At 30.6% G+C, this 16,929-nt stretch overlaps 1 protein-coding gene across 1 annotated transcript in view; it reads right to left on the reverse strand.

Annotated features, from left to right (window-relative positions):
- Positions 1-293: 293 nt before the first annotated feature.
- LOC143238453 (uncharacterized) overlaps positions 294-16,929 on the reverse strand; it is a 247,802-nt gene continuing 231,166 nt past the window's right edge. The window contains exons 15-18 of the mRNA XM_076478699.1: positions 16,429-16,571; positions 11,570-11,769; positions 6,372-6,613; positions 294-5,141 (exon numbers count right to left, since the gene is read on the reverse strand). Coding sequence (XP_076334814.1) covers positions 5,111-5,141; positions 6,372-6,613; positions 11,570-11,769; positions 16,429-16,571 — 616 coding nt within the window. The 3' untranslated portion in view covers positions 294-5,110. The remainder of the gene's footprint in view (positions 5,142-6,371; positions 6,614-11,569; positions 11,770-16,428; positions 16,572-16,929) is intronic.

Here is a 16,929-nt window from a genome sequence, read left to right on the forward strand (position 1 = left end):
ATTATTATTATTATATGAAAGATAGATACTAAGTTTGTTCAAAAATACTCGAGTAAAACGTAAATTACTCACATATATATTTAGCGGATATATGCTGTCTACAGCAGAATTATTACAGGGCATTGTATTTACTATTATAAAAACATCAATTTTGAACGTTACTTGTTTCTTTCTTTAACCACTGAAAGATAACTAGTAGCTTTACATCAAATTCACATTTTTTTCTATTGAATATTCACAAACTAAGATACATTTCTTGCCTGCATATAAATAAAGAGTAAGTACAGTATATTTCAGCAACCTTTATTACACAAAAAACGCCACTTTCTACAGAACTATTTAAAGCAAGTTTTAATTAATACGTATTTCACTACAAGTACCAATAGCATATCTAATTACACATCTGTTAAGCATTTCGTTTAAGATTTACAGCCATTCTTTCATCTACTGTGTACTGACATCCATATTTTTTCCAGTCTATCGTTTATATATATATATTTTAATCTAACCAAATGATTGGAGTCTCGAAGTGCGATTAACTTCTATAAATGTTCTTCAAATATAACTGGAAATTCTGTTGACAGAGATATAATATTTCAATTTTAAACGAGTGTCAAACAACAGAACGGTTCACTTCAACAAAACCACACACGAAAGCTTGTGCTTAATCTATATATTTCCATAAATTTGGAGTTTGACTTTAATTCAATAAAATCTTTACTTTTCGTCGAATAACAACATTTTGTTTTGTTTTTAAAGAAATACTCGATACAGATTATTTCTAAAGCTTTCGGGAAAAATAGCATCTGTTTAACATTTTTATAGTTATCTGGTTTGATACATACAGTTTTCGTTTTGTCAAAGGCTATTTTACTTTGAAATTTTCTGTCGTTAGGTGAAATTTCTGACGTTTTGAAGCATACTAACATAGCAATGTTTAGGGACAAAACAAGAGACCTGTTGTCCATTTCGGCCGTCCAGCCAGTATAACGTAAGAAACGCCTGTGTTCTAAAGGATTGCTTTGGTTTGCTAAACCACATAGTTTTTTTCTAACCTGACTCTCGGTATTCCTTATTGATTTAATGATTTTTTTTTCATGTGATAATCCATAGTTTTCCTGAACTGGTCAGGCATCATTCTTCTCTCCTTCCATTCTCTTTTATTTTTTATTTTTTCCTAAGCCTACAAGATCGTTTCGAAGTCGCTGGCTTGCAGTGGTTAACTACAGACTGAAAATACTACATATATTCCTTGTTTGAGGTTTAAAAAAATTCCAAGTGACTTATCTAGTTTCAGTTTTATTGAAACTACGGTTTTCTGAATATGGAAAGTCTAATAATATTTTCTTTGGCATGCTGCAAGAATGCGCTGTGGGGGGTGGTCACTTGTAATAAAATGTTTTTTTTTAAGACTAACATTCATAGACGCCCAACACAATGGGCTGAAGGGGCACTTACTCCCCACTGTTATTAACAATTATGCTAGAGTAACTTAACTTTTGACCTCCCTTCACATTTCTAATAACTTTAGACACGTTTGGTAACACTGAAATAAATATTTTCATGGCATATTTTAACACACTTTTCATACATCATTATATTTTTCATCATAACCATATGCACAATTTACATGGTTTCATTCAATGAAAATTTAACTGTCCAATTATCGACAGTTGTGAAACAATCGTTCGAAGTTTGTTTGCTTACAAATTAATATTCAAAATAATATGCAAAATAAAACCAACCAGCAAGAGAGTACGATTAAAAGGTTCCTGCATTTCATACGACCTGCCCATTCACAATACTCGAACAACAACATATTGTTCTACTTCCATTTTAAATGATAAATTCCCATATTTCTTTCATTCAGACAAATATATCTACCAGTTTGTTTCTCTTATCGTTTTTGGTCACTTGCTTAAAAAAAAAAAAAATATTGTTTCAAATAGCCTAGACTTTACTAAATTGATTTCAGTACCGCTATACTAGTGTTTTAAATTAATTTTAAAGACCACCAGCTCAGTTCTTCTTTGGTTCAATATCAGATTAAAAAATAAAGTCAGTTACCTTTTCCTGTCACGTGCTATGACATAAGGAACTAACGAATCATGTTCTCGCAAACTTGTATTTCTAAAGTAATAATAACAGATACCGCGCTGCGTTGGAAAAGTTACGGCATTTTTAAGTGAAGTTATAGCACCCCATTATTACTGCTAACGAAAACATTTTCGTCAGGCTTAACGGTCACTTGCTCAAAATATCGCTTAAACATAATTTTCCATTGACGTTGTGCTGATACAAGTTCACATGTGGATATTTACATTTCCTATGCTTAGAGAATTTCGTTCCGCTATCTTTAATAGATTATTAGTATATTTAATACAGAAAAGCTTTAAACTAACGACATTACGATTTTTTGATAAACAGAACTGGTTAATATTAAACTTGGTTTAATAGACTCTCTATTTGTCAAACTATTAATTAATCTGTTAATGAATTCTTTAAGTAAATGATTTTGCATAATCCCCCCCCAAAAAAATACAGCTGATTCCATAAACGGAATAATATGGTTTCAATAAGAAAAAAAACAAGTACTTCAACTATTTATACACTTACTCAAGTCCATCGTAAGACGGTAGAATTTCCTCAAATTTAAGATTTTTCAGCTTTGAAATCTGAAATAATACACACATAGTTGCTCGAAAGAAAGTTTCATATTTAAAGCCGAGAGCCAGGCCGAATACCAATACAAATTTGTTTTTATCAAAGTAAACTGTTTACATAATTTAAAACTAAGGATTCACCCGTTCAGGAATATAGCTAATTAAATATATTGTTTTCATGTTATTTGTTTATAACAATTGTAATTCACTTTGTTTCATCAGTTGGGCAGGCTCGCTGGTTTTAAGGAATTGTGGTTAAAACTGGACGTGCAAGCATCTTATAAATAAGTAAAACAGCTTGTGAAGGTTGAATTTTAAGTCTATAAAACAACTTGGAAAGCAAAGAAAGATCCACATAAATTTGAGAGTCTACCCAAAAGAATGGATTATTAAACTGATAGCTTCGCTATTTTAAATAAAACTGTAACAAACATATCTGGTAAAACAAGATCACAGATGATAATGACCATAACTTGGTAAGAAAATGAAAAGCACATATACCTGTATCGTAGTTACTTACAAAAACCAGTTTTTGTGACAAACACGAGCATGGAATTATTCTGCACAAAAACAATATCTTGTAGTATAACTCACTTTCATATAAAAGTTACAAACATAAAACAAATAGACCTTTTGAAAAGCATCAAAATAAATAAAGCTTAAACGATCTAACACTAACAGTTCTGCAGTGACAAACGGAAAACACTATATTAACTTTGAGGTAGAGTTACATCAATGATAACGAGATTACTTAACAGCCACAACTTAATTTAAGTGGATTAGAATTTTCCAATTCGAAATTTTCACCGTTTGAAAAGATACACTTTTAGCAGTCCTTGAGGTTACAAAATATCGTTAAAGATTTTGTTTACGATGATAGCACATTTTGGAGGAGGAAGAATATTTGGTTAACTCTGCTAATTTCAATCCATCATTTACCATTGATAAATCTTTCCAAATGAAGGAATTAGAAAAACGAAGTCCATACAGCTTAAATATATATATATATATATATATATATATGCACTAACTGAGGAAAATTTCAAGCAAGAACTTTCGTTGTTACATTATATCGAAATTCTGTGTTCATTGCTAACAAGTTTTTGAGAACAGCCTTCACTTATATGTTCAAGGAAAAGGAGTCCTAACCCTAAAGGACATGGTTCAATAAACTGAGCTACGAACGAGTTAACGCCTCTCCCTATCCCCTAACCATAAAAGTCCGATGCCTTGAACATGTAAATCAGAGAGAGGAAAGGAATAGCATTGGAAAGTGTGGCACAATTGGAGTCAAGTATGTTTTGGATATTTTTTAGGGCATCGTTTCCCTGATATGGGTTCTAACAGCTTCTTCTAACAAGAAACATTTCGTGAAGCTTAAACTGCAAAATGAATAGTGCGTTACTTCCTTGTGAATTTGGCATGTAAATATACATATAAATAGCACGTAAACAGTTTTAAGATGAAGTAACAATCATTATTTTCTTCTATATCATATAATTGAAGGAGAGTTTCGAATCCACGGACAAAGACTGGTGAAAAATTACGTGTCAGTTGTAACACCTACTAATTAGAAACAGCAATCTTTAAGACAAGAATTGGTTCGACAGAAAAACAAGACGAATATTACTGACGAGTGACATAAACTTCTGTTTAAAGGAATCATAAAGCAGATGAAATGTAGCTGCTCTTAGTACGCTCTGTAAAAATATATATACGTGAGTGTGTTGCACTGTGTCGTTTAATCTGAAGTGTCTTGAACTTCGAATACTCATCCAAAGTTCTCCGAAAATATGTTCTACACTTAAGTGTTGTGTGTGTATATATATGCAGGTAGCACTGACATGCTTTGATGATAATGTATAAGAACAGTGAGAATATTTAATGCAACTATGACACAACAAAAGTTCCTTTCTAAGAAACATAAAACCATTTGTCATGACAGTCAATGGTTTATAAAAAATGAACGATGAAAATACGTTGTTAACATTATATACACGTTTAGTACACGTGCTCATAATTAGACAAAGAAAATACCTTCTATCTACCAGTTCACTAGGAAATCATCAAAATTATTGGTTCTCTTATTTCCACAAACACCATTTCCTCAGCTTACATTAAAGATATAGCATCATTTATCACTAAAATCAAAGTTATAATATAAAATTATTCCAAGTTTCCTTTTCAAGGAAAAAAAACCAACAAAGACACACTTTCAATTTAGAAAGTTGGAAGCTACTTTGAACACATCACACTTTTTTTTACACGGATCACAATAATTCTTGCGTGAATTCTGTCAAGATCGACATACACAACAACTTTGTACAACGTAGCTTTTTGTCCCGTCGTACGATCACTGGGTCTTGGGTTTTCAACGTGTTTAGTAAAATATCTATACCAAAACTCGCTTAAAAACAACAGAGAATGTTAACCAGGATTGCCAGAGTTCACGACTTGACCTTTTCTTCGCTATGTTGTCTGCAGAAAGTATTAAGAAATCGATTAGATGTTGGTACAAAAATTACACGTTATTAACTATCCTCAGCTATTTGTTTATTTATTGAGATTACACAAGTGAATGAAAACCATTAAAGTTTGAGCTGAATAGTGGAACATATGAATTACCCTTGTGTTTTGATGTTAATTGGGAAAGGTAAAACACAATGGAAAAATTAAAAAAATAATATTGTAAAAAATAACGTATCGTAGAACAATGTACTAAGACAAACGTAAAATGTACACAGTGTTTTATAAGGTTAATCTGGCACCGTTCTATACAATGAATACGTGTATGTTTTTAAAATGTTTTACCCTATTTAAGCCTAACATAAAATTATTCTGTCACTATGTATCTATGCCAAGCAACGGTCAGTTGCAAATTCTCTCTTTGTTAACCAAAAGATGACCTTCGAAGGTCGAAACGTTGTTCTCTACTTTATTAGTAAAAATGTTAATACCCATGCCAGCCGTCCCGAGATACATTTTTACTTCAAGCGGGTTTCTCGTCATCACGAATATTCTGTCACTAATCAAATCTTTCACGTTTCAGTAACTTTACAAAATAAACAAAATATCACTAAACTAATCTTACAAGATCTTAGGAATCTGAAATATGTATGTAATGTACTGCGAAAGATCAAATGTTCAATCGCCCTTTGCCTTATAAAAAATATTCCGTAGAATCCCAGTACAAAAACTGAATATACACTTAACAGAAAACATTTTTGAATTTTCAGTATTTGCAAGATAATTTTATATAATTCACATTATAAATAGTAGATAAAAATATACTCTGGACAAACTGAATAATAGGATATGAAATAATTATGTACAATTTAATATGTGGCAAATCTCTCTCTCTCTATATATATATATATGTGTGTGTGTGTGTGTATATACATGTTATATATACATTTTACAATACGACTTAAGAAATATCCATTAATAAAACGTGTACTACAAAAGACAATAGATAGTATACATATCCAGGAAATAAAACGGGCCATGATTCCTTTAAAATAAATTAAAATTCTCGTTCTGATAATTGCTAGTTTCAGTTTTAAGTGCGATTAATGTTTTACATGTTGGTACTCGACGAATAACTAATTATATAGCACAAAACACACGTCTTCCGCGAATTAATGAAAAACACAGTATTTTAACAGGTAATTCTGTAATATTAAACACAGCTCACAAACATGCACTTACCTGTGCATGTGAAAGTTCCGAAGAGATTGTTTTACTGGGGGGTAAACAATGTTATTATCGTCTTTGTAGTAACCTGTATACAGAGAAGGGTGTGTACACATATAAGTGTCTCTTTGTTTGGTAAGTGACCTATCGCTGATTCCTGGCTGACGCACACGATCCAATAGTGATAGAAAATTGACGCGAAGGGATTCATAACACTCCGTCAAGGGGATTGATGTGTGTTCCGGGTCTTGATTGTCCTGAAATATTCAAATTTGCGTTACGTTTGATTTCATTTATTTATGTGAACAGCAGAAATTTTTTTTTTTTTGTTTTAGGCATATCGCTTATTCCTCTGCTCGAGACTTAAGTTGCTGTCTTTCATCAAAATACAATAACAATTAATAATGTTGATTGAATTCTGCTATAAACTGTTCAATATTAGAGACGTGTTATGAAGTATAGCACTCAGTCGAACAGATATGTACGAGAAGTTTGATTACAGGTAATCAAGGCCCAGGTGAATAAATGAAGACCTCAGATTGAAAATTAAAAAAAATAAATATATAAACAACACACATACACGAAATTATTTTCTTTTTTCTACGGTCTGATTGATACAAGTGTTATTTCTTTCAAGTTACGAAAAGAAATGTGATTGTTGCAAAGGTTTGCACTCGTCATGGACGTGTGGTATTCCAAATGATGGACCAATCATAGAGCTTCTAGCTCGTGTTCGTTGGCGGTCTGTTTGTTGCAAACGAAACAAAAAGACAAAACAAGAATGAAGTTGAACAAAAATGGATGTTTTCCCAAAAAGCAGCAAAAAAAAAAAAAAAACACGTTGAAAACGAGAACTAATCGTTTGGCGCAAGAATATTGCGTCGTGATGATTTAAAAAGAATATAAGTTAAAGTGAGGAATATTGCAAAATAAACTTTATTAAAATATAACTAAATAAAATACTCTGTATTTAATGAAAACAAACTTGATTCTCCACGAAGTTGAAAACCTTCTGGTAATTTACTAAAAGACAAAGCACATTTATTTATTTTTACCTAATTCCAAAATAAGAAATGAATTTGAATGTATTCTATTAATTGTTTTTTTTTATTTTAGTTACAGAAATATATTATGCTCTAATTTAAGTGGCATAATTATTATACTACAAAAATGATAGATTAAATACTAGACTACAGAAATTATAGAATAATTATTAGATTACAGAAATGACAGAATCATTTATATAAACTACGGAATTATTGATAGTGATTGCAGAAACTGTAAAATAATTATTATACTACAGAAATTACAGAATAATTATTATATTACAGAAATGATAGAATCATTTATATAAACTACGGAATCATTGATAGTGATTGCAGAAACTGTAAAATAATTATTATACTCCAGAAACTGTAAAATAATAATTATACTACAGAAACTGTAAAACAATTATTATACTACAGAAACTGTGAAATAATTATTATACTACAGAAACTGTAAACTAATTATTATACTACAGAAACTGTAAAATAATAATTATACTACTTAAACTGTAAAATAATTATTACACTATGGAAACTGTAAACTAATTATTATACTACAGAAATGGTAAAATAATTATTATACAACAGAAACTGTAAACTAATTATTACACTACAAAAACTGTAAAATAATAATTATACTACAGAAACTGTAAAATAATTATTACTATGGAAACTGTAAACTAATTATTATACTACAGAAATGGTAAAATAATTATTATACTACAGAAACTGTTAACTAATTATTATACAACAGAAACTGTAAACTAATTATTATACTACAAAAACTGTAAACTAATTGTTATACTACAGAAACTATAAACTAATTATTATACTACATAAACTGTAAAATAGTTATTACACTACAGAAACTGTAAAATGATTATTATAGTACTGAAACTGTACAATAATTATTATGCAACAGAAACTATAAAATAATTATTATACTACAGAAACTGTAAAATAATAATTATACTACAGAAACTGTAAAATAATTATTATACTACAGAAACTGTGAAATAATAATTATACTACAGAAACTGTAAAATAATTATTATGCTACAGAAACTGTAAAATAATAATTATACAACAGAAACTGTAAGATAATTATTATACTACAGAAACTGTAAAATAATAATTATTATACAACAGAAACTGTGAAATAATTATTATAATACTGAAACTGTGCAACAGAAACTATAAAATAATTATTATGCAACAGAAACTATAAAATAATTATTATACTACAGAAACTGCAAAATAATAATTATACTACAGAAACTGTAAAACAATTATTATACTACAGAAACTGTGAAATAATAATTATACTACAGAAACTGTGAAATAATAATTATACTACAGAAACTGTAAAATAATTATTATGCTACAGAAACTGTAATTATTATGCTACAGAAACTGCAAAATAATTATTATACTACAGAAACTGTAAAACAATTATTATACTACAGAAACTGTGAAATAATTATTATAATACTGAAACTGTGAAATAATTAATATACTACAGAAACTGTAAAATAATTATTATGCTACAGAAACTGCAAAATAATAATTATACTACAGAAACTTTAAAATAATTATTATACTACAGAAACGGTAGAATAATAATTATACCACAGAAACGGTAAGATCCTCAGTAGGGAATACAGAAACGGGCAAATCTTTTATAGAAAAAATACATAAAAATATAATCATTGCCTGGAACTCATAGAACTATTGATAGGGACTATTGAAATGATAGAATCGTCAGTGCTAACACAGAAGTCATTGTTTGTAACTTTAACATCTAGTTAAAAACGTGACTTCTTACTTAAATGTTAATGGTTTTACACTGTTATCTATGTAGAACAGCAGTTTTGAACAGTTTGAATTTTGTTATTTTATCACCTTGTTGGTTAATCTCAGTACTGTATGCAGGAGTCTAACCTTACTTTGAAGGCTTTAAAGACATTATCATTAAAATCCACCACCCTTTTCTCTCTTTTCACCAGAAATGTTTGTAATAAGTATTTCTAGGGGCTTTTATTTGTCTTATATTAGATAGTGGCACTTTGGGGATTATCTGTGTTTTCTCGTTAAACCTGACTGTGTAATTTGAGAAATGTCCCATATAAAGTGAGGTGCAAAGATCTGTTACTGTTACTACAGCACGAGCTTTGTCCGGTTTATCAGCTTCGTCCACTGGAAGTTTTCACCTGGAGCACTTGTAAAAGTTTTCTTTGGTATATTCCATTATAGTTGCAGGTTTGATTTGAGAACAATATAAGAATAAATGATCTGGCATTTTCTACACTTATCTACTCTTTCTGCATTACTTACACACTCTTCATATGTGAAACTCGTATAAATTAGGCTAGAGAATAATAGAAAGATATTATCGAGATACACCATATGCTACTCTAGCTAGTTCATAGTATGTTTCCTAGGAGGCCGTAAATTATATTTATATATTTTCCTTCAAGGAAATACAATTAATTTATTGCCATTAGACTAGTATTAATGTTTGTTTGGTATGTATTTGTAGATCTAAAAACGAATAGTGGGATTGATTCAAGGCTGAAAGGACGAGCATATTTGATACAACGGGGATTTAAACCCGCCACCATCAGATTACCAGTCAAGCACCTTAACCACCTGGCGGACCCTTAAAGTACTATAGTGCTGGTATAAGATTAAATGCACATTTTGGGGAGAACTTATGCTTAATCGAACAGCCTATAATGGTTTGTGCCTAGAAACAAAGAGTATTAGAAGATTTTCTTTTTATTGAGAGTTGGAGAATATATAACACTGAAAGAATAATGTATTATTTTGTGGAAACAATAAATGCTATAACACGAATACGTATGGTGTTTGTTTTACATCGTAAAAACAAAACTTATTAAAAACGAATACCCTCAAAAGTGTGTATAGCGGAAACAGTGACTGATAACATATAGTACAAAAGCTATCAGCAGAATGGTATATAGATCCACAAAGTGAGCGCTACCGTAAAAGCAATGATCGTATGTGTTGTTAAACACATATAGCTATTTAACAGTTTCTTTTTGCAGATACAGATTAAATTTGTATTGGATAGAAGCTTATCAACATCTCGATAAAACCTCTTTTACTTTTCTGAGTACAGCTGTATTGTAATATATGAAACCATTAAATCACTACGGTGTAGATGTAGGTACTGCTTCGTCGTTCGTTGTGTCACAAGTGTAAAATGTCTCCTTTCCGTGTCAATACACGTCTGCAACGTGTCATGGAATGACATACTTTCTGTGACTATATTTTGTTGATGGGCAATTTCGTTTTTAATCAGGTACAAAAATATACCGAAATAATTTAATTTCACTGCTTATTCTTTTACAAACTATTAAATTATTGTTTTTCTTTGAATCGACGGCCCGGCATGGCCAGGAGATGAGGGCGCTTGACTAGTAGTTTGAGAGTCGTGGGTCCGAATCCCCGTCACACTACACATGCTCGCCCTTTCACCTGTTAAGGGAGGGGTTATAACGTGATGGTGAACCCCATTATTCGTTGGTAAAAGAGTAGCCCAAGAGTTGGCAGTGGGTGGTGATAACTAGCTGCCTTTCCTCTAGTCTTACACTGCTAAATCAGGGATTCTAACGCAGATAGCCCTCGTATAGGTTTGCGCAAAACCCAAAACAAACAAACTTTGAATCGATCAAACTGAAGTAAGAAATAATATAATTTGAAACAATGTGGTAACAATAATGTGTAAATATTCTATACTGTTCAATCATGAGAAGAAATTCACATGATATAATACGTCATAAGAGGAAAACATCCGAAAGTGACCCAAAAGCCTCTGCAGTTTCTAAGAGTGCTTTTATCTTCACTTGACAGCATAATCTTCTCTTTGAGACCTCTAGAGCTTTTGGGTCCTTTAGGGGCTTTGCAGTAACTTTGTAGTGACAAAGCGGCCCAAAAAGCGTAGACAATGTTCAATAGTAACATCTTCTTCATCAGTAATTCCTGATAAAGAAGGCCTCTATTAAAAATCCTCGGAGCTTTTGGGTCCTTTGTGGACTCCTTTGGGTCCTTTATGGAGTTATCTTACTTCAAAATGACTCTTCTTAAGCGTTTGAATGTTGATACCTACAGTCGTAACTTAGAAGGACAAACTGTTGAGCGTACCATCTCGGGAACCCTAACCTTCTGCTCTACGTGGGACACATCTGATCGAAAGCTGCTCATCTCTGATTCGATCTTAGCTCTGTATTGGTGGAGTTCACGATTATTCAGTGTCTCTTCCAGTTCCGGTTGAAACTTGTCTTCCAGCTGAAGACCAACTTCAGTTGAAGTTTCCATCTCGTAGAATGATGATCCTTGAAGAACTAAGCAACGTTAAACACAATCACCTATTGATGTTACGTTAAACACAATCACCTATTGATGTTACGTTAAACACAATCACCTATTGATGTTAAACACAATCACCTACTGATGTTACGTTAAACACAATCACCTTCTGATGTTACGTTAAACACAATCACATATTGATGTTAAACACAATCACCTATTGATGTTACGTTAAACACAATCACCTATTGATGTTAAACACAATCACCTATTGATGTTAGTTAAACACAATCACCTATTGATGTTACGTTAAACACAATCACCTATCGATATTACGTTAAACACAATCACCTATTGATGTTAAACACAATCACCTACTGATGTTACGTTAAACACAATCACCTTCTGATTTTACGTTAAACACAATCACATATTGATGTTAAACACAATCACCTATTGATGTTACGTTAAACACAATCACCTATCGATATTACGTTAAACACAATCACCTATTGATGTTAAATAGACTACTTCTACCTTCCCGTTTCTAGACTGGGAATGTGTTTTTGCTTTTGTACTAGGCCTACTTTAGATTGAAGTAGGCCTAGTACAAAAGCCAAAGTGTTGTCCCAGAGATAGCCCATTAAAACCCAAACTCTACAGGTCTATACTATCTAAAATACATTTTAAATGACATTCAACCCTTGCAGGTTTTTTTTTTTTTTTTGCATCTTGTATATTTGTAGAAATATATTTCTATACCTTCAGTGTCACCAAGTAATACAAATATATATATTTGTATCTCTTCTAAAAAAGAGCAGCTGGAGAATAAACTATTTCATGGGTCTGTTTAACACAAAAAAATATGAATTTCGTAGATTTTTTGTTATGTGGTAGTTTTACATTTTTTGTTATGTGGTAGCTTCACATTTTTAGTTATGTGGTAGCTTCACATTTTTTGTTATGTGGTAGTTTTACATTTTTGTTATGTGGTAGTTTCACATTTTTTGAAATGTGGTAGTTTCACATTTGTAGTTATGTGGTAGTTTTACATTTTTTGAAATGTGGTAGTTTCACATGATAATAAGTGTCTCACCGAGATTTGCTTGCGATTATCCATTTAGCTTGTCATGAGAGTGGTTGGTCTCAAGTGCAAATCCTACTACAAGTGCAACTAACATACTTACAGCAAAACTAAAAACATCACTTCAGTGATCTATAATAAAATTAAATGTTCTGTTTCGTAAATTAGATTCTAAAATCTAATGTAAATATTTCATTAATGCCACATTATCTTAGTTTCAATGCGTTTTTATGAACGGTGAAGGTTCAAATTTAAAACCTATATAATTTTATCTAAAAATTTGCTTCGTTTATAATAATAATATAATATAATAACCTATTTAATGGGTGTTGGAAAACTCAGTTCATATCTTGAATAGGAATACTACATGTAACTAAATATTATGTAGCCACACTTTATCATAATAAAAAAGCGTCCACAAGAGTGGGTTGGGATATATTACTGAAACATTTTTTGTACCATAATAATAAACTAATTTTATTTGAAACATAACCATATCAACAAGTAAATTTCAGAGACAGTTTTGTAACACTTTTTACAATAACGTTGACAAAGTAAACAGATGAACTTCACGAAGAAGATGAAAATGATTTTCTGTTTCTAGTGCAAGTATGGAGTATTTTCATATACGTTTGGTAACACATCTATCATTTAAACATAAGCTACTCATTGGTAGCCTCGAGTATGTTCATACAAATTGAAAACAAAATTACTGTTCAAACACAAGCTATTCATTATTAGTCTGGAGCATGTTCGTATAAGTTTAGTAACAAAACTATTATTTAAACGCAAGCTATAATTTGTTAGATTGAAGTATTATTATATAAGTGTAGTAACAAAAGTATTGTTTAAACAAGATTTTCATTGTAAGTCTGGAATATGTTCACTATCATTTTAACACAAGGTATTCATTGTCAATCTGGTGTACGTTCATATAAGTTTGGTAACAACGGTATTGTTTAAACAACGGCTATTCATTGATAGTTAGGAGCATGTTCATATACATTTGATCACAAAAAAATATTGTTTAAACACAAAATATGCATTGTAAGTCTGCAATATATTGATACATATTTGAAAACAAAAGTATTGTTTAAACACAAGCTATTCATTGTTAGTCTGAAGCATGTTCATACAAGTTTGTTAACAAAACTATCATTTAAACACAAGCTACATATGGTTAGTATGAAATATATCGATATGTGTTTGGTAACAAAATACTTTTAAATACTGTACAAGCTATTCATTTTAGTCTGGAGTATATTCATATAAATTTTAGTATGAAAAGTATTCTTTAAACACAAGGTATTCAATGTTAGTCTGCAGTAAGTTCATATCAGTTTCGTGACAAACGTATTGTTTAAACACAAGCTATTCATTGTTTGTTAGGAGTATGTCAATATGCGTTTGGTAACAAAACTATCATTTAAACACCAGTTTTCATTGTTAGTCTAGAGTATGTTCATATAAATTTGGTAACAAAAGTATTCTTTAAACACAAGTCATACTCTTTTAGTCTGGAGTAAGTTCATATATGTTTCGTAACAAACTACTGTTTAAATACAAGCTATTCATTTTTAGTCTGGAGTAAGTTCATATACATTTTAAAACAAAACTATCAATTAAACAAAAGAAATTCATTGTCAGCCTGGAGTATGTTCATATAAGCTTAGTAACAAAAGTATTGTTTAAACACAAGCTATTCATTATTAGGCTGGAGAATGTTCAAATAAGTTTGGTAACAGAAGTATTACTTAAACATAAGCTATTCATTGTTAGTCTGGAGCATGTTGATATATAATTAAACACACGCTATTCATTGTTTGTCAGGAGAATGTTTACATGAGTTTGGAAAGAGAACTGTAATTTAAAAACAAGCTATTCATTGTTAGTCTGGCCCATGTTCATGTATGTTTCGTAACAAAACTATAGTTTAAATACAAGCCATTCATTTTTAGTCTGGAGTATGTTTATATATGTTTAGTAACAAAACTATCATTTGAACATAAGCAATTTATTGTTACTCTAGAGCATATTCATATATGTTTGGTAAGAAACTATTGTTTAAACATAAGGTAATAATTGTTAATTTGGAGTATGTTCATATAAGTTTGGCAATAAAAGTATTGTTTAAACAAGGGCTATTCATTGTTAGTATTCATTCACTAAACAAGTATTCATTGCTAGTCAAAAGCATGTTCATATGCCTTTGGTAAAAAGTATTGTTTAAACACAAGGTATTCATTGTTAGTCTGGAATATGTTCATGTTGGTTTCGTAATAAAACTATCATTTAAAAACATTCTATTTATTGTTATTCTGGAGTATGTTTATATAAGACTGGTAACAAAACTATCATTTAAATACAACCTATTCATTGTTAGTCTGGAATAGGTTGATATAACTTTTGTAACAAAAGTATTTTTTAAACACAAGCTATTCTTTGTTAGACTGGAGCATGTTCATATATGTTTGGTAACAAAAGTACGGTTCAAACACAAGCTATTAATTTTTAGTCTGGAGTACGTTTATATACGTTTGGTATCAAAACTGTTTCCAAATATGCTAATCATTTTTAGTTTGGAGTATGCTTACATACGTTTGGTAACAAAATTATCATTCAAACACAAGATATTGATTGTTAATATGAAGTATGTTCATATATGTTTGGTAACAATATTATTCTTCAAACAGAAGCTCTTTATTTTTAGTCTAGAGTATATTCATATAACTTTGGTATAAAAAACATTGCTTAAACACAAGGTATTAAATCCTAGTATGGAGTATATTCATATATGTTTTGGTAACAAAACTATCAGTTAAACACAAGATATTGATTGATGATCTTGAGTATGTTCATATACGTTTTTGTATTAAAGGTACTGTTAAAATACAAGGTCTTCATTGTTAGTCTAGAATATATTCATATATGTTTGGTAACAAAAGAATTGTTTAAATACAAGCTATTTACAGTTAGTCTGAGTAATGTTATATACATTTGATAACAAAACTGTCATTTAAACACAAGTTGTTCATTTTTAATCTGTAATATATTCATATAAATTTGGTAACAAAACTATAATTTAAATACAAGCTATTCATTGTTAATCTGGAGCGTGTTCATATACGTTTGGTAGCAAAACTATCATTTAAAAACACGATATTCATTGTTAGTCTGGAGTATGTTCACATATATTTGGTAGCAAAACTATCATTTAAACACAAGGTATTCATTTTCGGTCTTGAGTATATTGATATATGTTTGATAACAAAACTATCATTTAAACACAGGCTATTCATTGTTAGTCTGGAGCATGTTCATATATGTTTAATAACAAACTATTGTTTAAATAAGATTTTTTAGTGTTAGTCTATAATATGTTCATATAACTTTGTATTCAAAACTATCGTTTAAACACAGGCTGTTGATTGCTAGTCTGGTGTATGTTAATATATGTTTGGTAAAAGAATTATTGTTAAACACAAACTATTGAAAACCTTATCATATATATATATATATGTTACCACATCAACAGTGGAAGAAATTCAATCACTAAACTCATATAATAAATAGTTAGTGGATGCTTTTATTGAGGAATTTAATGGTGTACCTGCTGAAGGTGACATCTGGTGGCCAAGGGAAAGTCTTGGTCTCTTTTCCCGGTGAACTGCCCTAGGACACCCAGACAAGCTTCTGTGGGTGAGAAAGGTACCCGTCACGTGACCACTGCCATCACATCCAGGAGTTGGGCAACTGGAAATTGAGAAAATTACTTAAATCTGTTGACTTCCTGAGGTACTTTTTTGTTTTCAAATATCAATTGAAATTTTATAATTCCAAGGGTTTTTACTTTATAACTCCTTTAGTTCGATATTATCGACTGAATTAAATCCAATTTCTTCCTTCGAAAACTCTAAAATTTCTGAAGCAAACCAGTTTTACCAAGGATATTGATTGAAAATCAGTTATTGGAATGGTTAGGACGTTCGTTTTAAAAATAGTTAATACAATAAATGCTAGTATTCAACGTTACATCTAGAATCCCTTATGGCATGAAAAACACGAACAACGAGTTTCCTCAAGAGGATTTTCTTCATTGTTTTTTTTGGAC

This window comes from Tachypleus tridentatus, chromosome 13 (genome assembly GCF_004210375.1).
Source record: "Tachypleus tridentatus isolate NWPU-2018 chromosome 13, ASM421037v1, whole genome shotgun sequence".
In the NCBI taxonomy this organism is placed as follows: Eukaryota; Metazoa; Arthropoda; class Merostomata; order Xiphosura; family Limulidae; genus Tachypleus; species Tachypleus tridentatus.